Below are 26,915 nucleotides of genomic sequence, written 5' to 3'. Positions count from 1 at the left end.
ATTGTTATTTTTGTACGACACATTTGTGTGCTATCGAAAAAATGTAATACAATTATTTATGATAAATAGATGTTTAAGGCAAGTCTGTTTCTGTAAGATAATAATATTATTTGTTAATATAATCCTAACGGTTTCCTGTACACATCATTGCTTCTGAATATAATGATGGGTGGGGGTGGGGAGGGGAGATATTAAAATGCATTTGATACAACACACTGTTTCAATTATACTTATGCTAATTATATTAAAAAGATGCTACACAATGTTATTAACTCATATTATACATATCTTTCCATGGTCCCAATGTATGAAATGGTATTAATGATAAATCAAAATTAAATCTTATATATATATGTGCAACGAAATAAAATTATATAATGAATTTACTGATATTAACTGTATTAATAAAAATTAATAAAAGTGTTATAAAATGCAAGTTGAAAGCAGCTTATATTCAAATAGTTACACTGATATAATAATTGAAATATGGTAATTATTACAATAAAAACAAATACGTTATTTTTCTGAAATATTACTTATAAATATTTAATAGATAAACATGTAGATGATAGCGACACAAAACTGTGTACGACATCATGCATGTAATTAAAATAAATATAAATCTTATGTGTGCAGTACTGCCAGTTTATGTGTATCCTACTTGAAACTAATACGCAAAAGGATAATTAAATGGAAATTTATTTTTGATTGTATAGAACATTAAAGAAGAAAATAAGTATACTTAGTGTCGTTAATGTGATAAGGTATCTTAAACAAGAAATCACATTAAAATGTGTGATTGTTATTTTGTTTGTTATAACTATTAACTATTAAAGAAAAATTAAACAATCTTGCCATTTTTGTTTTTACAAATGATTATAAATAAAATGCTAGTAAATCGAATCATTAATATTAGATTCAATTCAATGATCATTAGCGTCAGCCTCATTTCACTTAAACAAATTTCATTTTAGAAACATACATAAAGCAGACTCACTGAACTAATATAATATTAGTTTTCCACATTGATTAATAACTAATCACAATATTATCTTAATATTTGTTTCTAACATAAATAGACATGTCAATATATGAAACTATTATAAACGATCCACCTATTCTTTCTTTCTTTCTTTCTTTTTCTTTCTTTATTTATTTATTTATTTTGTTAGTTTTGTATGTATTTCATATATACTCTATAGATTGAAAAGATCGCAATAAAAATTCAGCAGTCTCTTTAGTTAGTTGTTCCTTGTACTTCGAATTTTAATCTACACATATTTCGGATATATTATAAAAGAGGGTCTTGTACAATTTTATTTTTCAGATACTTAGTAAACTTACAAGAAACCGATAAGTAGTAATAAAGAATTGATATACTGAGTAATAATAGATTAAATGGGACTGGTATGATATATACAAAGATCTCAATTAAATTGTGTGATTCAAATATGAGACACATTGTAAGTAGCATTAAAGCGGTGAGTTTTATATCCTCTGTTTTACATAATGATTTGATTGTGGAACACACTTTTCATATATCAGCTATCTGACTTTTTTTTTTTCTATGTTTCACAGTAATATTAAAAGTAGAAATACAGATTTTTTGTAACGTTACTACTGCCTTTTACTTTACGTATACGCATATGTACATACTATATATACATACGCGCAGATATATACGATAGGTACATACGTGTTTGTGTGTATGTGTATTTTTTTTCTTTCTTCCTTTCTTTTTTAGTAGTCAGTCCAAGGCAAACGTTTGTTCACAGTATATAATATAGCTATATTATGTTCGTGCTTTCTTCAGATTATTCTAACTATATATTACTTTCTTTTAAAAAACGTATGCTTAATATTTAATATATTATAATATTAGTTTGTTATAATATAATATAACATAATATAATATAATATAATATAATATAATATAATATAATATAATATAATATATAATATAGTATATAATATAATATAATATAATATAATATAATATAATATAATATAATATATAATATAGTATATAGTATAATATAATATAATATAAAGTAATGTAATGTTTATGTAATGTAATATAATATAATTTAATACAATATAATATAATCTTATTTTTAATTTAATGTATTGTAATACAACATAATATATTATAATATTTGTGTGTTTGTGTGTGTGTGTATGTTGTGTCTGTTGTGTGTATACATATATATATATATATATATATAAATTTATATATTTATATATATGTATATATATGTATCTCTTTGAAGTATTTACAGTGAATACTATAATACAGTGTTATTTTAGTAGTGATTTGTATTAATGTTTTACAAAGGCAATTAAAAATATCTATTATATGCTTGTACAAGTAATAATGTATAGAGTAAATATATTCTTTACATTGATCATGTTTTTATAGAAATAGCATATAATACAAGTAAGAACAGCAGAAGAATGTTTTTTTTTTCTTTTTTAGATGTACATACACTAGAAGTAATAAGAATAAATAATGTATGTTTCAAGGTTGAGACGCTTTTAATTATGTAGATACAAATTTACAATAATAGTTTCTGCTTGATTCAATTGCTAACTTACCAGAGAGATGATATTTTTAGAATATTGTATCGTCAAAAATAATTCTTCTATATAAATGAAAAAGAAGAAAGACAATGCAATTCGATAATGTTGATTTAATAGCAATTATAACAGATAAAAAGATTAATTGATGACAAATTAATTTCTTCTTCGTTACAAATATATCATTTTTTTTTTGTATACTTAAAGTGCAAATAAAAAAACTGCTTATCTGATTTATACGTATCACAGTAAAATGAATTTCTTTTTTTTATAATGATTAGAATGTTTATCGTTATTGTAAGCTGTACAATTGCATATGATATACATATATGTATATATATGTTACGGGCAATGTATTACTGAGGACATTGTATAGAATGACTGGGCAATCTGTGAAATATATGCTCATTATACACATTGCCCGATTTACATGGGCATTCTATACAATGTTTGAAATATATCATTGCCCGTGACATATAAAAATAATTACTACTCATCTACGATTTAAATCATCTTCGAAAAAAGTAAATTTTCCAGAAATTAAAAATTAATTATTATTAATCAATTATCACACACACACACATACACACACACAGAATGATTTTTTTCTTTTCAATCTTTCATAATTGTTAAGCGGTAATTTTTTGTTCTAATATAATTAATTTATGTTAGTGTATGTATGTGTATTGTTTTATATAAGAATTGATAATTTTTTAATTTAATAATAACTCAAATGAATAATTTAATACTTTTGAAAAAGGTATGATTAATTATATTATATGAAATATATGAGAGAACAAAATATTATATTTCACGCAATCTTAATTGACATATATAGAATTATTGTTGTAAATCATAAATATAATCAATTGCAGTAAGGAGGTAGAAAATATAGATTAAGACTATTATAATACAGTGTGCCTCACTGAAATGCAAAATACTGAAATGTTATACAAAACTTTTATAAAATTGATCTTATAAAATAATAATTGATTGTGAGCAAAGGAAGAAAAAAAAATAAAAATAAATTTAAAAGAGAAACAAAGGAAAAATATAATTAATCAATTATTTTCGACTTTGAGATAATAAGTATGGCAGACGCGTTTATTTATTGTTTCATTTTTCGTATAATTATTATTTATTACTGTTCTTTATTTCTAAAAAATAAAAAATGATTATGTCTTTGATGGGAAAAATATAAACTAAAGAAAAAGAATGATTTATAGCATAAAACTTTCAATAAGGCAAACTGAGTGACAATGTTTTTTTATTTTTAAACTTATCTCACGACAATACGTGAAATCATACTTACTGTGCAACACTGTGATTAACGTAAAGATTCACAGAGTAATAGCATCCAATGTGTGCGAATTCCGAGATGCATTCTCCTTTGGCGACGTAGTAGCAACATTAACTTGTTTAGTAACATTATTAGTAAATGGCATAGCGAACTTAAAATCTGCACCATTTGGTAATTTGCGCATGATTTTTCCAGATGTAATAAGTCGTCCGAAACCTTCTTGATGTGCAAATGCGTAACCCGAACGCAAAGATCGTCGCGTGCGTCTCGTTGATGGAGTACGTAAAATGTCCTGACTCTGTCGAGAACGCAGTTGCGCTAATCTTTGTTTCAATCTTACTCTATCGGAGAGTGTTGGCTTAACATCCATAAAGAAGAACCTCCATGAAAGAACTGGTATCACTAGGATTATACATGTTATAACTGTCGTGAACCAAAATGTTGCTTCTGACATAGCCTTTAAAGAAAAATATAAATTTATATATTAATCATGATTCATATTACTTTATTATGCTTCTTTATGTATTGGGTTGTTCGGACAAATTCATGCCAATTAATATTATATAATATATTTGCCTAAAAATCAGGAAAAACTTTATAAGCAACTTAATGTCAATTTAATGGGCACGTAATGGACAAATTTATCCTGATTTTGAGAAAAATGTATCTATTTAATAGATATTATAATAGATACTCTATAACTGGTGGTACAAGGAAGCAAAATTGCATCAAGGTAACGTTAAAGGATTTAGAATGTTTGCAGCAGAAGTTATGCTGCAAAAGAAGTGAGCATAGCAGGAAGAGAAGAAATCTTCGCAGTTTAAAAGGCAACTACGACCACTAAGAGGACGCATGAGAAAAATGAGAATGATGCAGTAAGAATGGCATTGCCATATGCAGTGGAACCCAAAGTGGAGAAACAAGTACATTCAGAGGCTGAGGTTCTACCGACACCATACTCCTCTCAAGTCTGACTCTTCTCGCGAAGATTTTTTACGTTGTCAAAAAAAAGGAGGTTGCATTAGTGATTCAACATGAAAAATTATATAAAAATTGAAAAATACAATTTATTCATAAAAGACTGTTTTAGGAAAAAATAAGTTTAAAAATTCGTTAAGTACACGTAAACTTGATACAGTTTCAACTCAATGGATTTCACTGTCTTACTCCTGTATATTTTGGAAAGCATTTTTTTGCTTCTTAATATGTTTACAATTGTTAATATAATATATCTTTTATCAGTTGTATTCATATGTAGTGCACAAGTGCAAACTAATATTATTAAAAAACAAAGCTTTATATGAACAAATTTTATTCTACATTTTCGACTTAGTTTTTCATGTAGAATCATTTCCTACTTACTTGTACCACCAATTACAAGACATCTTGTATATATTCATAAATTGACACAAACTTTCCGGACAACTCAATATTAACCCTTTGTTCTCAGAGTATTTTTTATGCTCACAAGTAGTAAACTCTAAGTACTTTTAGGAAAATAAAAACAATATCGCTTGAAAATTAAACTTAATGAACACTTTTAATTAAAAATGAAGAATAAAATAAACTAATAGATGCAAATATTTGTACAAAACAAGAACAAGAAATATTGAATATTTATACGAAACTTATCAAAGTAACAGTACCATCTAAATTTATTAATTTTTATTATTATGACCACAAAAATACGATATTGCTAACAGTATTAGTAGTCAGAGCGCAAAGGGTTAACTTTTTACAAAAGTATGTTGAAATACGTACCATTGTAAGACTGCCAACGTAACTACCTCCTATGACGAAGTTATAAAAGTAATCTAAAATAAAATACCATATCAACGAGCCCCACACCATAATATGATTAACAATTGTCCAATATGATGTGTCAAGAGCAATTTGAACTGTTACAACTATAACTAATATTGTAGCTACAACACTGCCCAGCAGCATATGGTCTGAAAGTACATAGCCCTTTGGTGATACTCCATCCTTGTATGTTCCTAAAATCAAAATTGTATTTTTATTAGTTTATTTTATTCATATGCTTTAATGTAAAATAATATATTTTCAAGTCAATACTCTGTACTATTTTTTAAATATTATGTTTCGTTCTTAAACAAATATCTCGATAGTCTTGATTAATAAATTTTATAAAAAGTAATTAAAATAAAATAATTAAAAAAAAAAAAAATAAGTTACAACCAATAAAAATTGTTAAATGCGGAAAGAATTAATATTTACCATAGGGTACTAAAAATAACACGCAACTAGCAAAAAAACCATGTAGAGCGCTCCAACAAAATTCTTTTTTGTTAAAGAGAAGATTTTGAAGTCCAGGTGCATATAGCTTTGGATACATTAGGCTATTTTTATCATTAACATCTTGATCAAATATGCCAACCGCCAAGACTGGTAGTGACGTATAAAATAGATTATAGACAGAAATGTACATTGGATCAAACACTGTCTGAAAAATGAAATAAAATAAAAATGATAAATATATTTTCTTCTATACAAATATATACTTATAAAAATATAAATACATGCATACATTCATTCACAAATATATACACAACACATATCAGATTATTATATTTAAGATCATATTCTTTAACTCAACTTTGGAACAATTTTGCTCTAACAAAGGAATTTTAAAGAATCGCATTCGCCTTAAATTAATCATTTGTGTTATTTGTTTAATTTTTAATACATTGAACACTGATGCTCACATTGCTTGTCCATAAATAATTTTTTTCAAAATGACTGTTGATATAATTTTGTACAGATTTTTGTCTGTATTTTGTTAGAAATTAAACTAATACAGAAAAAATGAACAATGTCAAATAAAACATATTCATGTGTTAAACATATTTACTTTGAGTAAAAAAAAAATCACGAAATGAGACAGAACCAGTGTTCAATGCGTCAAGATTACTATTGCAAACATACCTGTGCGCTGAATCCACAGAAGAAGGCGAACCAGATATGGCAGAGAGTGAATGCAAAATTTTTATAAAAGAAGTACCTAAGGAACTTGCTCATTCTATAATATGACCACCTGCCATGGACAAGTAACAATCTTTCTAAAAACCTAAATTGCCCTATCGAATAATCGGAGGCTAATACAGCTTGTAATCCTTCCTGTCCACTGATACCAACGCCAATATGAGCTGTCTTTATCATAGAAACATCATTAGCTCCATCTCCAATCGCCAAAGTGACAGCATTTTTATTCTTCTTAATTAATTCAACGACCATTGCTTTTTGTAAGGGTGTTACACGACAACATATCACAGATTTACCTAGAATTTTTTCATTAACAGTTAAAATATTAAACATTAAAACATTAAATAGCTCACATTGATATAAGTTAATTTAGCAAATACAATAAACCATCGATTATTTGAACATAGATAATTCGAATGACTGTTTATCCGAATATAGAATGATTTGCTCATTTACGTTCTTCCATTAATGTATTTAACAATGCTTATGCTATGGGACACGTATCTTAATTACTTCAAATGCCCGAATTTAGTTACTTGTCTGAATTTAATACATTCATACGTATAGATTTTATTTATATGATGAGTAGTAAAAGAAAAAGGTAGGTGTTAAAATTAAAATATAAGTTGGATATCATTAACCCTTTGAGTGCTGAATACTCCTGGTGGAAGTAATCCGCATTCAAAAGAATGCATATATGCATCCTTAGTTTGCACCGATACCTTCCACTGGACACATATGCGCTCATAGCACTCAAAGGATTAAACATTTAAAAAAAGATGAATGTTTGGATAATCGATGTTCTATCATGTAGATTAATTGATGTTGAACTTACATTGGCTTGATACTTCGAGAAAAAGTTGATCAAGCTGTGGATGCAATGCGTGCACTAAGGAATGTCCATTGATAACCACTGCAAAACCCATAGCTTGCTCCATTTCATGTTCATCCTGCTCATCTCTACTCGGATTATATTCCGTATCACTGCTGTATACAAAAAAATATTAGTTTAAAGGAAAAGAGCCTTGTCCTTTCGTCACTAATGATTTTATAGTTGTTCGTAAAATTATTATAAATATAAATAGACAATCAAAAGTTTGATAATATCGAGTAAAAGGATTTTTGCAATTTCTCGAATCATTCACATATTTTGAATCAGGATACTTGGAAAAAAGATTGATCTCTCCAAGGTAAAATATAATATACATTAAATTTTAACGATAGACATGGTGCACAATATTAGATTCTACAAGAAACAAGAACGTGACATAAGCAACATAATTTGAAAAAAATGTTGTTATAATAATTATTTCTAGGATTAATGTTAAGCATACAGAAAGAGAAGGAGTGAGTATCAAGCATCATATAGTAGTCATCGTTATCTTTCATAAATTTAACATTTTTCTTTTCAATGAAACACTTCCAATGAAATGTATGTTGCATTTTGGTAGGTACATCTAAAACCTAATCTACCATACTATGACATCTGCAGTGTATAATACTATCTTCGACAAGCAGGTAGTGGGCATATAGTTTATTTCTTTATAATGATAATAATATTTAAATAGAGAAGAGAGAATATTTGATAACTTTAATAATTTATACAAAAGGATTTGGTTGGATGCTCGAATCGCATGCAGATACATTTTAATATTTACTATTTTAACGAAAGAAGAGTAAAGGATATCAGGATCAAAATGTATAAACATGATACTATAGCACATACCATGGTCTAAGCAAATTCGTAGCACAATATAATTCTTGTTATACCTTTAGAATGCCTTCAGGTAAATGCCCAAGAATGTTTAATTCAAGAAAAAAAGAAAAAAAAATACTAACATTCAGGATACGTATAGAAATAATAATTTGGAATAGATTTGTTCTAATAAAAAGATTAGATTCTTTTCATTATAATTCTTTGGCATAAACCAGACAAAGAAAGCATTACACAATACATGGTGACACATTCAATGTAAAGGTATATCTTTTAATAAACATGTTAATCAGTCAGAATTAGATATGAAAAAAGGGTAATAGACTTTACTCCATCTCTTTCAATTGCCTGACCTTTCCTTGTCCCACCTGAATGTGACAATGGAGAGAGTTGGCCGATTCTGATGGCTGGAGGCTGTCTTGATAGTTTCCAAATATCGTGTCAATTGAGTTTCAACCCCATCATAAGTAGTAGCATCTACTACAAAGACATCGGTCAGATCATCTGTTAGCAGCTGACACGAGTAACCAATGTTGATGGCCGTTTCTATGATAAAAGAAAGATACATGAATGGTGATATCTGTAGTACTAATAGCAGTAGAAAGCAAAACTTCATTAATTAATTATAAATAAAAGATATATGATAAATACAGTAAAATCTTTTCATTCACGCGCTTGAATTATCAGCACCTAGATTTCACTACAATATGTAATGTGCAAACATAAATTTGGAGATAACTCACAATCAGTATAATTTATTCTGTAATTGCGTTAATTTATTTGCAGTTGTGCTGCGAACATTTGCAGTGCAATAAGAAATTTGTGAGATCAAAAATAATGGCATTAACAAGAAATACTATTAAAAAAATGAAAAGTGCAAGAACCTGGATAAGTTTAGAAGTCAAATTAAAAATTATCTAAACATTAGAAAAAGGTGAAAAAATTAATAATATCGTTCGGTTTTATAATCTGAATGAATTTACAATTAAAAAAAATTGCGCGTTAATGAAAGGATTACTGTAAAATTATAAATATAATAAAGTATGAAAAATAATGATTTATTATTTATACGATATTAAGAATAGTTATCTTTAAATTCATTTCGTAGAGTACTAGATTAAATATATTGTCCTTATAAATTTACCTTGTTTATCACCTGTTAATACCCACACTTTTATGCCAGCGAGTCCTAAATTCGCGATGGTTTGGGGTACACCATCTTGTAATTTATCCTCAATGGCAGTAGCACCTAGTAACGTCATATCTTTTTCTATTTCTTCGTATATAGCGTCCAACTTGTCGTCTCTATTTTCATGACTCAAAGCGGCTTCTTGGTGACGTTGTTTCCAATTATTAAAGAAGCTTTCATCTAAATCTCTCACTGAAAGGCACAATGTTCTCAAACCTTCACCTGCAAATTTATTGAGGTGATCCAAAGTCTTAGACATAATTTCATCACTATCTTTCTTCAAACGTTCGTAAATGACATTGTCTGCTCCTTTACAATAAAGCCTAAGATGACCATCCTTTCTCAATATTACAGACATTCTTTTTCTAACGTTATTAAAGTCTAGAATACATAGTAGTTCATATATTTCACGCTTTCCCATTACTTCAATCGTTATGCTATTCGGTGATCTTTCTTTAAAAACAAAACCAAAATTTCTCGCTGCAGATACAAGTGCTGCTTCGTCCGGCGACTGTGCTTGATACTCCAGTTTTCCGTGCTTCTCTTCTGGCATAACGGTGTGACATAATGCTAATAAGCGAAAGAAACTGTGAACGTCTTGATTGCCTTGCTTGACAGCTTCCAAAAGCGCAGGATCATAGAATTTAAATTCAGGCTCGTAGTCTTTGTTAAATGAAAAATCCAGGGGTGGCATTGTCTGTAAAAGTAGAAATGACATTATATAAAATATTATTTACCTTGCAAAAAGATTTCTCTAGAGAGCCAGTAAAAGAAGTAAGAAGAGGGATAATATACATTTTTATTAGTACATAGAGAGAACCAGATGAAAAAGAAATACCAGAGTACAGATTGTATGCATGTATGCAAATATATATACCTTTCGCTATAATTCTATAATAAAAAAGAGCTTGTTGAAATACAGTGAAAATAGATGGTGTTAGTCGATTCGTCCTTGGATTATTCAAGAAAGTATTACATGAAAGAGTATAAAAAATTTTGAAAGTATTTTAACCTACTATGAGATGAGTGTGAGTATGATATAAAAACATGCATCTATTTTTATTGCACAGCATAATTGAAACAAAAGAAAATAAGAAAAAGAAATTTCTTGTTATGTCATTAGTGTATATTAAAACAATATGCGATATTAATGAATTTATTTAACTGAGAATTAAAAGTGTGTGTAGCGAGTATAGTAACAGAAATAAGAAAACAAGTATAATTGAATTTTTGTATAGCTGGCAGGTGCGTGTCGAATATGAGCATGCGTACTGAAGGTTTGTGTTGAAGCTTTGGGCTGGCACTGATTCCTGGTTCTGGTGTTGTACTGGACATTCTGTCAGCTTGCTCCAGGAGACGCACGTTTGGACCACTAAGCGGAGTATAAACTTGACGAACAAATTCTTGTCCATTCTTCCATCGCATTGTCGGAGTTTGTGCAGCTTTGTCCGTCTACATGCAGCACACACATGCTAAATGATGTGCATGAAAACTTATGCACAGTATGGATTTACAAAGAGATTGTGTTTATCTTTCTGATTTTTTTATTAACGTGTACTTTTGGTATTTTTCTTTTGGTTTTCTTTCTTTGTTGTACTTTAAATTCAATTTGCATTTAGCAAAATAAAATTAAAATCTAATATCGCTGATAATAAAAAAAAATACAGTGATAAAAAAAAACTAAAATTATTGAAGTTGAGATTTCATTGTAATAATTACAGCAACGATGACAAATAATTACTTTGGAGAACGGATGAATACTAAAGTCCAGGATTCTGAGGTAAAGGAAGAAAATTTCATGATAGTGGCACATGATTTCTTATGTTAGATCAAATAAATTTTCTAATTTGTCCAAGTTCTAACTAAGTAAATTATATATTGAATTGTATACTATACTGTGCCATCTTGTATAAATATAAAAATGAAAATAAAGTTGTAAGTAAACAAAAATTCACAACGTAAGAATACAGAAATGATGAATGAGTTTGTAGCTCGACCAAATAAAAAAAAAACAGAAACAGAAAAAGAGAAAAAAAAAGAAACAGCTCGAATGTGTTTCAAAATGAGATAATTCAAGTATAAAGCATAATTTGAACCTCTTCGTTAATGGAGGAATGTTTATATGTTGCATAAGAACAGATTCACAATAAATGCACCTTTGGTAAATAAAAGACCGACGTTACATATATCAAAAGAGTATCTCACCTCGCTTAAATCGATGACTTCTCCAGTAACTTCATTGACAGAGTCACCGTAACATTTACCGGCCACAGAACACTTATTAAAGGTCATTATATTTTGCGTTAATGTTCCAGTTTTGTCAGAAAAGATGTATTCTATCTGACCTAATTCTTCGTTTAATGTAGTAGTCCTAGCCTTGGCATGTGTATTTGTAGGCGCGTAGTACATTTCTTCGTCCCAATTGATCAGAAACGATTGGACGAATCTGATAACTTCGACACTCACATATAAACTGATTGGCACCACTGTGTTCAATACAATAGCATATGAAAAGAATACAAGGAGAGCGATCACGGTGGCACCTCCTAAAGGTTCGGTAGGCACCAACGAGTCCCAGGGTAAATACACTTGAAAATATCTACCCACTAGGCTCTCCCAAATACCACAACCGATCATGCAAAACAAACACATAGAAAGCAAGAAAAACACTATTCCAATAATCAGAAGATTCAGCAGCCTATCTATAGAGGTCCTCTTAAATTTGGTCTTCCCTGAGTTTTGCATTAATTTGGTATCCTTGCCTGCAAAGATGACCACGCCGTAGCACCACTGTGTATTTCTCAATACACAACCTCGTAATATGATTTTGTCATTATCCAACGCATATCTGTAACATAAAAGGCAACAATTTGTTTAAGCATACTAAAAGATTGTACCATTATCAAGTAACTTCTGTTCTTTTTTTTTTTCTTGTTCATTTATTTATTCTTACTTCCGTCCTCTCCATGTTAACGTGCCGTCAAATTTATTCAACAAATTGTTAGGCGTTTCGCAAACGATTTCACCGTCGAATTGACCAATCAATTCGTGGTTGTCCATCATTTCGGCAGTCTCAGTCAAACATTGCCGGCATTTTAAATTCGTCTCGCTAGAAGAATAACGAGAAATTAAATGAAATGCATTGAATTGATCAATTTGCAACAACCAAAAATATTACTGACCCATCCAATTCTGCCGTTTCGATGTAACAGAGACCATTTGGTTCGCTCGTCGACAGAAGAAGAACATCTGCCGCAACAAAATGATCGTTCTCCATTCTTATAACATCCCCCACTTGAACCTGAGACCATTTCTCTTCACGTAGGCTAGTACCACGCAATGTTTGTGACTTTCTATTATTAACTTGCGAATCGCTGCTATGCCGTTGCTGAAATTGATACGAGTCAATAAAGAAAACGTAGATTCTTAAAAAGAAGAAAACAATTTCATGACAATTGGGAAAATAAACAAATTACTCACAAAGTCGTCATAGGCATCCTTAACGGCAGTGAGCATAAGTACCCCTATGAGCGGTATAGCTGTTGTAATGGGAGTCAAAGAGGATATGGCGGGTATCATTTGAAGCACCAGCAGGCATAGGAAGTAAAAGTTGGCTAACCGCTGAAATTGCTCGAACAAATTCAATGGTAGGAACGTCAGAACCGAATACTTGGACGTTTTTATGTAGTTGTTCTATAAAAAAACAAAAGAAAAAAGGGAAAGATGCTTAATATGATTTTATATCTTATTAAAGAACTTTGTGATATATGTGCAGACTCTTAACAAAAAAAAATACAAATCAATTTAAACTTGAATTTGTTAATAAAAAATCGATCGATCAGATCTTACCGCATAATTAAACTGTGAGTTGTACTCGCGATTATTGGCGCGTATACGCCTCTCTGTTTCTGTAAGAATACACACATGTAATGATATTAATGTACAAATATATTAATAAATATCAGTCAAGACGATAGCTCGATGATTCTCGTAAGAACAAATAAGACGTTATTTTTCTCGATACATACAAGGTGGACCCCGCCGATATTACGAGACGAATTTGATAGACGGTGTTTTGGTAGTAGACAGGTTTCGAGAGATAGAAGAAGGATTAACGCGGGTTAAGACTCACCGCTAGAAAAAAAAGATGTACTACGACCGATACATTCAGTGGCAGGTGGCGAATTCGGAGGCACACTGGAAGAGGACGAAGCTGCAGTTGCGGAACGATACCTGCTGCCCTTCCATATAACCAGCTTGCCTAGTACAGTAAGCAAGGATTCCCTGAGGGTGGTATTGTGCCTACTGGTACCGCCAAGGCTACTCGATGAATCTCTTTTCGAACATTCGTCGGCTGCCTCGAGGACAGCTTCTTCAGACGAGGATGGAAGATTCAATACTGCATGAATCGCTAGGTCTTGCTGTTGTTCTTGCAGTTGAATTTGCGCCTTGTTCCGCATTTTTCGTCTTTTACGTTTTTTCTTTCTACTTTCGTTTCCATCTTGAATACTAGTGTCCACGGCACACATGATACCTTCCTTTGCCGTTGTTACCGGTGCCGTTGTCGTCGAGCTCGTACTCGTCGTTGTCGTCGTTGTTGTTGTTGTTGTTATTACCTTCAATGTTACCGTAATCGCTGGCACCGTTGTCGTCGTTGCTGCAGTTACAGTCACCGTTTTTGTCGTAGCAGTTACAGTTACCGTTGATGCCGTTGTTGCTGCCGCAATTTTCGTCGTCGTCGTCGTCGTCGTCCCTGTTGTTGTTGCTGTTGCCGTCGCCGCCGTCGTCGTCGTCGTCGTCGTCGTTGTTGTTGTTGTCCTTTTTCCTTCCGTAACATCAGTCTCGTCACATTCTTTTACCTTCGTCCCATCATAACGAAGAAAAGTTAGATAACAATTAAGGACGCATAAAGAGATACGATCGAAAACAGATCGCTTGGCACGACGACGCGTTTCGTGTAGTATCCTTCCTAATAGATATATTCGTAGATAAATGACGAATTAATCTTAACAAATACGACTACCCGGAAACGAGTGTATCTATATGATATAATATAATCGTTTGACGCGCGTGCCAAACGAACCGCATAACAGGAAAAATGGTAGAGTCCGATGCAAGAGGCAGACACTGGAAAGACCGGTAATCAAATTTGGAATCTTGAATATATCAAAGATGGTAAAATATTCATTGATAATCGAGAGAAAGCAAAGTAAATAAATCAAAAAGAGTAGGGGATAGAAAGAAAGAAAACTAATAATAAAGGAGAAGGCTCATTTGTTTCGAAGGATTCTAAAAACTCTTGGTATTGTGGTCAAAGTTTGGAAGATCCTCTCTTTCGTGATAAATCATCATCATCATCATCATCATCATTATCATTAAAAGCATTCGACTCCGAGTCCTATTTGTCTTCGAGTATTTATGAGGACTCACCTCGAAGACTTCGAGTTCCAGCGTGTCGACCTCGACGCTCATCGTCTATCCTACGCAAGCTATAAACCCTCTCTATGGCCAACCTCTTCGTCTTCGTGGCACGTAGGAGGTGCCGAGGAGACGACGATGTCCGGCTCGCCTTTTACATTCTTCTTCTTCTCCCGTTTTGGACCCTCCTCTTCTTCGTCCCTCCGTATCATCGCAGCTTCCGCGAGGCATGAATCTCTCAAAGGACGTAACCCGCCCTTTACCGCGCTAGGTAGTATTACCACCGACCACTTTCTTCTCTTCCTTTCCTTTTTTTTCTTCTTTCCAACAACTCCTCGTCGTTTTCGTTTTCGTCGTTTTCGTCGTGGTCGTCGTCGTGGTCGTCTTCTTCTTACCACCGCGAATGCTAACTGGGAGGCGCATTTTTAACTGCGCACACTTAGGATGATCGACACACTCGCCTAACGTTCCTTGCCTTTATCCCTTTCCTCCTGCATATTCTCCTTTTGGGTTCCCTCTTTTTATAATTGATTTAGACCGATCTTTTTTTTACGACTTACGATTAGTTTCTTCCATCCTCGGGATTCCCTTTGAGTAACAAATTGAAGATATCTCAATAATGTGCCTTATCTTTCTTTCTTTTTTTTTTTTTTTAAACTGGACATTTCGAGATTAACGTTCGACGACGATGACGACGACAATGACTGTTACGGAATCTTTTTATCACCATAATTATTGTTGTTTATCTAACGACGATGATAATTTTAACACGTTTAATTTGTTTATTTTAATCATTCCACCAAATAAAGGGTGAAACTGTTCAACCAATTAACTGCGACTGACGAGTATACTCGTCATTCGGAAAAAGTAATTAACAATCGGTTAACTAGGTTGATCTCTTTGAAAAGACTGTACCTTAATTGTGTCGCAAAAACCAAACAACGACGATGTATACTCGTCAAATAAAGAGTACGCGTTGTATCTGTTATAATAATATTGATTTATGTTCTAATCAAATGACTGTTGTATTTTTTTCTTTTTTTTTTTTTATATTCGCACGACGAGTATAATTGTTATAATAAAAAAAATATTACAATTTTATCTATATATTAATCGTAAGAAAAATCATTGCAATTACATGTAGGGTATACTCGTATTATAACACAAAATAGTGCAATTTCTTCATGACGAGTATACTTGTCAATCACAGCCTGACTATGACTAACACACAACTGGTTAAAGATCCCGCGATTCGAGATATGTTATATTTCCTTACAAACAGCGCCACTTACGTTTTCTTTATCTGCTTGTCACGTGACATATCTAGCCTTTTCTACACGCGTTCCACCAAACATTCAAACCAATTTGAACAAAAAAAACTTACATGAAAAAGTGACATGATGAAATTAATTTTCACGCCTGTCCCATAGGGTACACTTTTCCTTAACATCGATCCGATAACTCGTTTAATTAAACAACATCATCAAAATTTAAGGGCGTTTCTCCTGATTCTAACAATTATCGATCTAAATGTGATCCAAATCGTGAATCAACAACAAAAATGACGAATCGTTGGATGCATTAAACAATTAAATGTTAAAACATTTTTGTTGTCCTCCCCAAAAGATCGACGTTAACGCACGTTTCTAATAACGAATTGAAATTATTTGAAATTTTGTACAAAATAAAGTGTACATACTCGAAATAAAATGTACATCTCGTGTGCATGCTGTTTATCATTATCGTCGTCATCGTTATTATAGTATCGTCTTTCACGTAACGATCATCCAAAAAGGGAATAATGGTTAAGTTATCCAGGCTCATGAACGGTTGTTGCTAGTTTAACGCAAAAAAGCTAAAGAAGTATAAACAGGATTCTGTTTGTAGAGGTTGGGTAGACTAGAAAATCAGGAATTGGTTAAAAGAAATGTGAGGACTACTAGCTGGGATAATTATTAGAGAAATAGAAATAGAAATAGAAGGAGAAAGAAAAAGAGAAAGAGAAAGAGAAGGAAGAGGAAGAGAAGAAGAGGTGGAGGAGGAGGAGGAGGAAGCGGGGAGGGGTGAGGAGGAGGAGGGAGAGAGAGAGGAACGATCGATATCAGGCGTCGACGGCGACGTCCCGCAACACGAGGATCTCATCGAAGTTAGCAAATATCATATTTGGCACCGGCTTTACGTATTACTATTTAATCCCAAATATACTACCCAGAAGAATGATGATGTCCGATTGGAGGAGCAGAATGACATCGATGATAATTTTATACTACAATGACGTTTCCATGACGGCAGATAATAATACAGGGAATCAAACTAACGCATTTGTTTCTTTTCGTGGGGGGGAATCTTCTGACTAAAGTACCAACACATTAACACCAATTATGGATAATTGGTGAACGAGGAATAAGATATGCTACAGGAAAGTAGGGTTCTGAAGAAGGGAAGAATGCTAAGGGAATGAGATAAATTGAAACACCATCACCCAAGTTGGAGTATCGTACGCGTAAAACGGTGTTCAGGCAGTTCAATTTGCACTCACAATCAGCATACACTCTAAACTGGAACCACCACTTTCTCTCTCTCTCTCTCTCTCTTTCTCTCTACCAGTTCTATTTTCTTCCTCCCGTCTTTTTTTTTTGTTTTTGGGTTCTTTATTTCTCTATCTTTCTGTTTTTGTTTGTTTGTTTGTTTCTTTCTTTCTTTCTGTCGTTCCTTTTAACTGTACGTCTAACACGACGACGGTCCTAGGTCGAGGTTCCACAACTCTCGTCGATGAGATTACGGTTCGACGGCCGTCGAAGAGACTTTGAGGCGTCGCCCCTCGACGGCGCCACGTGTCACGACGCTTACGCCAACGTCGTGGACACGACGCCGACGCCAAAGCCAAAGCCAAAGCTTCAAAAGTACATAGGCGACATCGACTTAAGCCAAAACTAATATGCAAGAGAAGAGAGACCATCAACCACGACGGATAAAGAAGATTTCTCTATTGACTACCTGTTTTAAATAAAGCGGGAATTTCTAACCGTTAAAAATGACATTCAAATATAACCTCAACTTCCGGTACGAAACGTGCAGTCATTGGATTCACAATTTTTCTTTTATTTCTTCTTTTTACGGCAAAAATTGATGCTCAGTCAATGAACTGACTCATCTTCTTTCTTGTTGAAAACAATTGCTACCGAACATTGATGTTTAAACCCCTTTCGCCCAACGAAAGCAATCCGTGTTGAGTAAGGGCGCATATATGCGCTTATCAATTTTTTGAAACGCGCAGTCATTGGATTCACAATTTTTCTTTTATTTCTACTTTTAACGGCAAAAATTTATGGTTAGTTAATGGATTGACTCATCTTCTCTCTTGTTGAAAACAGTTGCTACCGAACATTGATGTTTAAATACTTTGAATGTTATGGGCGCATATATGCGACCAATGAAAGCAATCCGCGTTGAGTAAGGGCGCATATATGCGCTTATCAATTTTTTCGACGAGAAAAATCATTCCTTGTCTCCGGTGATTGCAATCGTTATGCGAGTTTTGTATTTAAAGGGTTGAATAATGAAATAATCTTAAGTGTACCACCTAATGTTTCTAACAATGGGTCGCACATATGATTTGGGAAAGTTTCAATTATGACCCGGTCATGAATTTATTATTTCTGTCTTCTTTTTTTAAGTAGCAAGAATTGATTAACGGTTACCTTCAATCTCACCCTACGACCTGTGACTCTGTGGCTAGGAGGGGTCAGATTGTTCTTCTTATAAACGAAACCAAAAATCGCATTAATGTTTAAATACGTTTATTGTTTTCACACCTGAAGATTCTTTGTTTTGTTTTTCTTAATCATCGATTTTCAACCGGCGCTAATGTGCGGTCAGTGAAAAAAAAGATTGAGCACCCCACTTACTGTACACACTGTCTATCAATCCAATCTCTTCAGTTTTATATTTTTGTACCATAAGAAAAGAATCATCGAGTATCGAGAAGTATTGATGAGAAAAAAAAACAATTCCAAATTGGATCGTTGTTTTAATTTTGGATTACAACTGGAATCTTCCAGGACACCCTTCTTTCGGTCAACTTTTTCACGAATGTTTATTATTTATTAGGTTGTTCGGAAAGTAATTATAGATTTTTGTTCAATGATAAAAGAAAAAACGATAGATTTTTGTTTGTTTCATATTATTTAGAATCCAAATCGTTTTTAAATGATCTTTTTTTTTTTTTTTACGTTTCCTTATTACTCGTTGCGATAAAAAAAAAAAAGAAAAAAATGTTCGCTTTGATTTTCCCATTTCTAATGCGATGCCAGAAATAAACTTACTCGATAAATCTAAAACGCAAGAAGATTCTAAATCGTTAATCCATTGCTACAATGTAAATTTTGAGATTTATTTGTGCGTCGGTAAACGCGACTAACTAAAAATAAAACGAAATTACTTTCCGAACTAGCCAATATTTACAACGAAGCTATTAAGGATGAGGCAAAAAGTTCGTGCGTTTTTAACCCTTTGCACTCGAGGCCTTTATCGCTTGCGCGAATCAGCAATTCGAGACGATTTTACAGGTACTTTAAAAACATTTATAAACAAACAAGCGTATAGAAATAATAAAATATCATCAGTTTATTCATTTATATGTCGAAAAAAAAAACAAACTTTGATAAATACTACACTCTGTAATTAGTTTTGGTTAAGTTGACACTTGCAAAAGGTTAATATTTCCAAAACTAAATTTTACGAAAAGAAAAAAAAAAACAATCCAATATGCGGTTCATAACACAATAAACGCGCGAACTTTTGTTTCACCTTAATATTATTAGGATTTTCCTAAAATGAAAAGAATATAAGAGGAAGAAGGGGGTTTAAAAGAAAAATAGGATAATAATAAAAACTAAAAAAAAAAAAAAATCGAACTTACCTTGCATCGGACGCGTGGTTGCGCTGCGCGACATTTTTCGTCGACGATAATAATCGTTGATTAGGCTCGTTAAAATATTCGATTAGGCCCTTAGATTGGACGGAGTCTTCTATCGATATGGCTTTTTTTATATGCGTGACGACGACGACGACAACGACAACGACGACAACAACGCGCGTCGATGATGATGATGATAAAGATGAAGATGAAGATGATGAAGATGATGAAGATGAAGATGATGCATGTATCGTAGTAAACGCATTAAACGTGTTTGTTGGTGCCGACGCCGTGTCCTCCAGGTCCTCGTTGTCGTCGTCGTCGTCGTCGTCGTCGTCGTCGTCGTCGTCACCGTCGTCCTCGTCCTCGTCCTCGTCCTCGTCCTCTTCGTCGTTTTCGTCGTCTTCGTTGGTAACAACAAAATAAGAAGAAGTAGTTAAAGTTAACGTTAGTGGATAATAATTTTTTTGACAAATCGCCGTCGTCGTCGTCGTCGTCGTTGTTGCTGCTATAGTTTTTGTTTTTGTTTTTGTTTTGATCGTCGTCGTCGTTGTTAACGGAACGGCGACGAATAATCCTCGAAAATCGGCCAAAAAACGGCCTCGGAGGATAAGAGGAACTTTCGTCCTCGAGCGTCGCGCTTCTCTCGCGCTCCGCTCGGATATTTCCTTCCGATATAATGACGATAAGATATCCACTTTTGAGGATATGGGTGGTTTCTCGAGGGTGGCGTCCATGTGGGGTGAATGGTCACCTCCGGCCTACCCTCTTATTTCCACCACCACCACCACCACCACCACCACCACCACCGTCGTCGTCGTTTTCGTCGTCGACGACGCCACTGCCACCTCCTCCTCCACCACCTCCACCGCCACCTCCGTCCTCGTCTTTCGACCGATCCCACCTCCACCTCCAGGACCACCTTATCCTTCTTCTTTCGATACTACCTCCTCCTCCTCCTCCTCCTCCTCCTCCTCCACAACTTCTTCTTCTTCTTTGCGTTCTCCTCCACTTTCCAAATATATACCACCTCCTATCGATGATTATTATTATTATTATTATTATTATTATCGTACAAACTGATCTTTTTTTTCTTTCAACTAATCCCTCCCTTCCTCCTACTGTTCTTATTGTTATCCTTCTTTTTTTCTTTCCTTTTTCTTTTTTTTCTTCTGCACCTGCTTCTGCTTTTGCTTCTGCTTCTTTTTCTTCTTCCTCTTCTTCTTCCCAATATCGATTTTTCCCAGAGGAAATTTTCGGTAACCAAGCTGATGATGATGCTAGTCCTCCTCCTCTTCCGCCTTCTCTTCCCTCGCTATTGGACAACAAATGAGATATTAGCTTAACCGCATTTTCCTTTAGTTGTGATTAGATTTATGCGATACCAAGATTTATTATATCTCACGATTCGATGGTAACAAAACGTAAACGGAAGATACAATTTGTTCGATCAGGCTAAAACCGTACACACTATTTACCTACAGTTTTAGTTACGCATTCAAGAATCCTTGATTCGAATAGCTAACTTTGTGTAAGACTGACGTGTTCCCCACCAATAGTAAACTCTAATCCCTCCGCGTATAAACATATTATTATACATATATACATAAATATGGGTATGTGTTGGTATGTACATACAGAGTGTCTCAGGTTTTTCTCGTAAAACTGTTCAAACTTATTCTACAAGTTGAAATAAGGACAAAATGTCGTATAAAGTTTGTTTAAAAACTCTTTATCTCAAAGTTATTACGAATAACGTGACATAGTCTCTAAATAATATTGATTTTAACCCTATGAGCGTCAAAACATACAGCTAATCAAGATTTAAATATAATTTTTGTAGGTTATAAATAGTAATAGGTAAAAAGTTAGGTTAGGAATTATTCGAAACTTTTATTACTTATTTTTGATACGTTCCTGTCCCTGTTACGATTTGGAATTGCTTATGAACCGAGTGGGGCATTTTTTTTGACGCTCAAAAGATTAAACTCAACGTTGTCTGCTTCATGAATGGATTTCCAATGAATTTTCAATAAATTTTCCTTTACAAAATATGAATAGTTTTTAACGTTTTTATCTTTCTATTTCAAAATATTCTTCTAGTACGCTCTTGAAATACTTCATACTCATAACTCTTGAAATATTTCAAGAGTTTCCATGATATGAATAGATACATAACAGGTTGTATCAGGGTTGCGTCAGAGTCTTACTCATTATTGTATATAATTGTAAATAATTTTTCTCATAACTTCGTAATAAAGTATCAAGTTTCCAAAGTTTGGTCGAAAAAACGTGAGACACCCTGTATACTTTCTACCATTAGATTATAAATATAGAGATTTGTTAATATGATTATTATATATAAATTATTGTATATAATTGAAAATAATTTTGCCCATAACTTCGTAATAAAGTATCTAACCTAAGTTTTCAAAGTTAGGCCGAAAAAACGTGAGACACCCTGTATACTTTCTACCATTAGATTATAAATATAGAGATTTGTTAATATGATTATTATATATAAATTATTGTATATAATTGAAAATAATTTTGCCCATAACTTCGTAATAAAGTATCTAACCTAACCTAACCTAAGTTTTCAAAGTTTGGCCGAAAAAACGTGAGACACCCTGTATATTTCCTATCGTTAGATTATAAATATAGATTTGTCAGTCGGCATCACATTGTGTAGTTAAATTACGCGTTATTCTATTCTACAGAAAAGATTGAGAAATAAGAATGAACGAATATAGACGATCATTAATCTTCTAATGGCCATGAAACAAGTTTTTTCTATCATTTGGATATTTTTTTCTTTCAATAAATTACACCGATACCGTCATTAGAATTAACGATACAACAACATATTTACTGTGAATTTAATTCTATAATGCGTTACAAAAATAGTATATATTAAAACTATAACCATAAGTGACCAAAAAATCATCAAATTTTTTTAATTTTTACCACTCAGATTTCTTATGTCGAACGAAACTCGACATCAGATTTCTTATGTCAAGCTAAACTCGACAATTATACACAGTATAGTTTCACAAATAATTTAGAATGCTTAAATTTTAAGTTAAAAAAATGCATATATATTAATTATATCATTCATGATTTGTTATAATTAATTGTATTATAAAATAAATCATAAAATAAATTGTTTGAGAATTAGTTGATCTCTTTTCAGTTTATTATAATACCAATGATTTTTTTTGTTGCTTAACACGTTCACGCCGGGGCCGATTTTTATATTTTTCGAATTCATATTACGCTTGGGACAGTCGGGTGTGACCCACCGGTGATGCACGCCGGCGTGAACGTGTTAATAAATTATCGTTAGAACGAGGATATATTTTTTTTCAAATGTAATCCGAGGAAAAAAAAAATTTGGGCATCCCTGGGTATATGGAAACTCGTTTATCGTCGACAAGCTTACATAAAGCTAACATAAGTAAATAAAAGGGTGTACATCAATAGGATTATGAGTGTAATCGTATTTTAGTTTAATCTATCTTGCTTCATCGTTGAGTTTCATGAAAATAGGTAATGTTAGGGAAACAATAGTCTTTCGTCATAGTATATCAAGTTACTTTTTTACTTTCAAAGATAGATATTGTTTTTTTCTTACTCAAAACGTGTAAGTAGGTTTACGTTTATAGATATATATATATATATAGATGTATCTCGTATAGAGATATATCTGAGACATTTGTAAATACAAGTATCTAAACGTTGTGTACATAGTCGTGATAACTGGTCGAACGTCACCGATACAATGTCAAGAAAGCAAACTAATCTAAAAAAAATAATCTTGGTATATAATATTGCACATATATTAAGTTGCTTGGAAAGTTTCTGCCAATTTATAAATTTCAGATTTTCAGGATGAGGACAAAATGTTTAGTTGAATATAATTTCAATGCATATAATTATCTCTCAATATAATTTATAAAAATCTGTAACCGAGATGCGAGTACGATAAGATTATGCTATTTTTAGATATGTGAATATAAGAAATATTACATTTCATTATGATGCTTATAATCATTTGAATTGTTTCAAGTTTTCATAAATTAAACGTAACAAATGCGTATAGAAAATATATTTTGTTTAATTAAATGAATAGGATTAAATTTATAGGTATAAATAAAATTTTGCATTAAATCTTGAAACTCCTGACATTTATTTTGTAAATGGTGTTTCTTGATGTGTCCCCTAACAATCTGATATATTGATTAAATTATTATTTGTGTATTATTTATTAATTTGAAATATTTATTTTTGTTCCTATGTTTAATTTTTTTTCTTATATAATTTCAATAAATTGAAAAGTGCCAATTTTTTAACGACATAGAACTACGTTTCCCGTATTCTGCTTAAAGTTTTGAAATAACAAAGGATTAAGTTTCTCGTCATGAAAATGTTAACGTATAATAAATTTTTCTAAAACTCAGCAAAAACGGCTCGAACATTTTCCATCGTATTCTTTTCTTTTTTGTAACAACATTTGTTTTCTCCGATAAACTCTCTGTTGTTTATTTGATTTTTAATTACTGTGAAACAATATGGCGGTTATTTCGAAAACATAACCACATTTAACCCTTAATTACTCAATAGATGTTTTAAATAAATTCTGATTATCAATGAATCATTCTCGAACTATACTTCTCTTGTTCATGTTTCTTAAATTTCTGCTATTTGTATGTGTTTCTGGTTCTTTTATCTTTTATATTAAATAATATAATTACTTTAATGTGAAACAATATGGCGGCATATTTCGAAACGTATCGAATATCTTCTTTATTTTCATTTATTTTTAAGATGCAATAATTTTTAAAATATTACCACTTCAATTTTAATTACTCTGATATTGTTATCTTTCAAACGTACGCAAGTATTGCCAAATCCGATTAATATTACCAGAGTTATACGATTCTAAAGCTATTTTCCGGGAAAATACGAAGAAACTTTTTACTTAACCTAAAAATTATCATTTTTTCAAAGTAAACTTAATATAAACGATAATATTGAATACAGAATTTTAATGAAAAGATAAAAATCGATCTAATTGACTAGTCATTATATGAATACATTTAATATTAAAAGAAATTAATCTTTTATGAATTCGCGTATAGCGTATGACTTTCAAGTCACATATTTTTATACCGATATTTTATTATATAATTTCATGTTTTTCCATAAAACGGCATATACGTTTTGTTATAGAAAGTTTCCTTAATAACCAATAATATTCTTGATAACGGTTATCAAATCTAACCTATAATTTCAAAATAAATGTTTTTATAAATTGTCTGCAGATCAATGTAAAAGCGAACCATTTTGTGCAATTATCATTATTTGTTCATCTATCGATAATTGTGAGACAAGAAAAAGTGTAAAAGCTTTAGTATATCATAATTATATATTTTTTTTTCGTTATTACTTGCTTTGCGATTATCATTTAGTTATTATTTGCATATCATATAAATATCTTTTATTTGATATATTTATAATAACGTTGTTTTCTTTAGTTTTTAATTTTATATATCAGAAACCTATAAAGATATAGATAAAAAATCATATAAAAATAAAAAAAAAAGTAATAATGAGAAGTATTAACGATAATAAACCCGTAAATTTTTCATTAGATTTTGATTCACGTCAAATGAAAAACGAGGAAACCTAAAAGCAGAACCTAAAGCAACCTAACTCGCCTACGATGTATTTTCAACAATTATTTAATGATGCAATTATAAATAATATAATTGGATGCAAAGGGGGGTTCCAAAAATAAAATTTCTTTAATGAAACGTATACATATATGTTTAACGTCAATCGCAAACAGTTTTATAAAATTCCATGCTTGACATTTCGCGTTCCTTAATTAATTAACAAAATAAATTAAAAAAGAAGGAGGAGGAGTCTTAATAAAATGTTATATTATAACATTGCAAAGTGTATAACAAATATTAGAGTTGGTGTAAGAAATGTTTTAATGGTAATGATTAAGCTTTTATACACACTTTGTAAACCGTTGTGTTACCCTTCAAAGTTACAATATTAATATATATTAATTGTAATGAAATAATTGAAACTATCGAATTAATTGTTAATCGATATTTGTAGGTTAATGTTCGTTGATTTAACGTAAAACAAATTTGTTTGTAACGAATTAAACAAAATTCGGCCCACAAATGGTTAATTGAAATATTATTTTTAGATATAAGAGGAAGACCCCCCTCTCCTCCCCCACTCCTCCACCTCCTTCTGATCTTTTCTCTCGAATTTTCTCCGCGAACGGTTTTGAACATAGTCAGTTGAGACACGTTCGAAGGTTTCAGTTGTCCCGTCGTATGAATGAGGCCTTAACGCGTGCTCTTTTATCGTCTCCCTCATGCTAATTGAGTTAACGCCATGCGCGGAATGAAATTTGCGATTCACGAAGAGCGTTGTGTTGCTTTGAAGAAAGAAAAGAAAAGAAAAAAAAAAGAAGAACAAGGAGAAAAACAAAAAAAAAAGAAACAATAAGGAGAAAGAATTTTTGTTCAATGTGATAAATATCCTAATCATTAATACTAATCAATATACTATACTCTAACTTGTCTCTTTGCAAATTGCACATATTGTGATGTTTATCCAAACACACTATACTAACTAAAATACACATTTTATAATAACACTATCTGCTGCACAATGAAAAATATGAATACCTGAAAGAGTGAAATTCGGAAAGCTGCTGAGTTCGACGCACGGTTAGAGAGACTGTCAGCAGAACTGTTGGAGATGATCC

The 26,915-nt window shown here is 31.9% G+C and overlaps 1 protein-coding gene and 1 long non-coding RNA gene across 9 annotated transcripts in view; both read right to left on the bottom strand.

The window, feature by feature from the left end:
- Window positions 1–3,653: 3,653 nt before the first annotated feature.
- LOC122513625 (phospholipid-transporting ATPase ID) lies at window positions 3,654–20,458 on the bottom strand. 7 transcript variants are annotated; one of them, XM_043630059.1, is made up of 15 exons: window positions 17,741–17,846; window positions 15,297–15,789; window positions 13,916–14,642; window positions 13,633–13,691; window positions 13,264–13,476; window positions 12,966–13,171; window positions 12,737–12,892; window positions 11,989–12,631; window positions 9,739–10,480; window positions 8,948–9,140; window positions 7,716–7,867; window positions 6,824–7,176; window positions 6,116–6,341; window positions 5,639–5,874; window positions 3,654–4,334 (listed from the first exon to the last, which is right to left on the bottom strand). In XM_043630059.1, exons 2-15 carry the CDS (start codon window positions 15,411–15,413, stop codon window positions 3,918–3,920), a joined length of 4,440 nt encoding a protein of 1,479 aa, XP_043485994.1. In that variant the 5' UTR covers window positions 15,414–15,789; window positions 17,741–17,846; the 3' UTR covers window positions 3,654–3,917. The 7 variants fall into 7 exon arrangements, with proteins under 7 accessions (XP_043485994.1, XP_043485996.1, XP_043485997.1 ...); XM_043630061.1 differs by having other exon boundaries at window positions 7,716–7,864; XM_043630062.1 differs by having other exon boundaries at window positions 8,963–9,140.
- Window positions 20,459–21,343: 885 nt separating this feature from the next.
- LOC122513238 overlaps window positions 21,344–26,915 on the bottom strand; it is a 44,962-nt gene continuing 39,390 nt past the window's right edge. For both annotated transcript variants that reach the window (XR_006302706.1, XR_006302705.1), the window contains exon 2: window positions 21,344–21,434. This is a non-coding gene — a long non-coding RNA (uncharacterized LOC122513238). The remainder of the gene's footprint in view (window positions 21,435–26,915) is intronic.

This window comes from Polistes fuscatus, unplaced genomic scaffold, assembly GCF_010416935.1.
Source record: "Polistes fuscatus isolate 324 unplaced genomic scaffold, CU_Pfus_HIC Scaffold12, whole genome shotgun sequence".
Taxonomy (NCBI): Eukaryota; Metazoa; Arthropoda; class Insecta; order Hymenoptera; family Vespidae; genus Polistes; species Polistes fuscatus.
This window is presented reverse-complemented; position numbering and strand designations above follow the sequence as displayed.

Coding starts and splice junctions, on each gene's coding strand:
- LOC122513625 (XM_043630059.1), bottom strand. CDS start 15,413: ATGATACGGAGGGACGAAGAAGAGGAGGGTCCAAAACGGGAGAAGAAG. Junction 13,692..13,915: donor TACATCTTTTTTTTCTAGCG/GTGAGTCTTAAC, acceptor GTATTCTTACAG/AAACAGAGAGGCGTATACGC. Junction 13,172..13,263: donor AGGATGCCTATGACGACTTT/GTGAGTAATTTG, acceptor TATCAATTTCAG/CAACGGCATAGCAGCGATTC.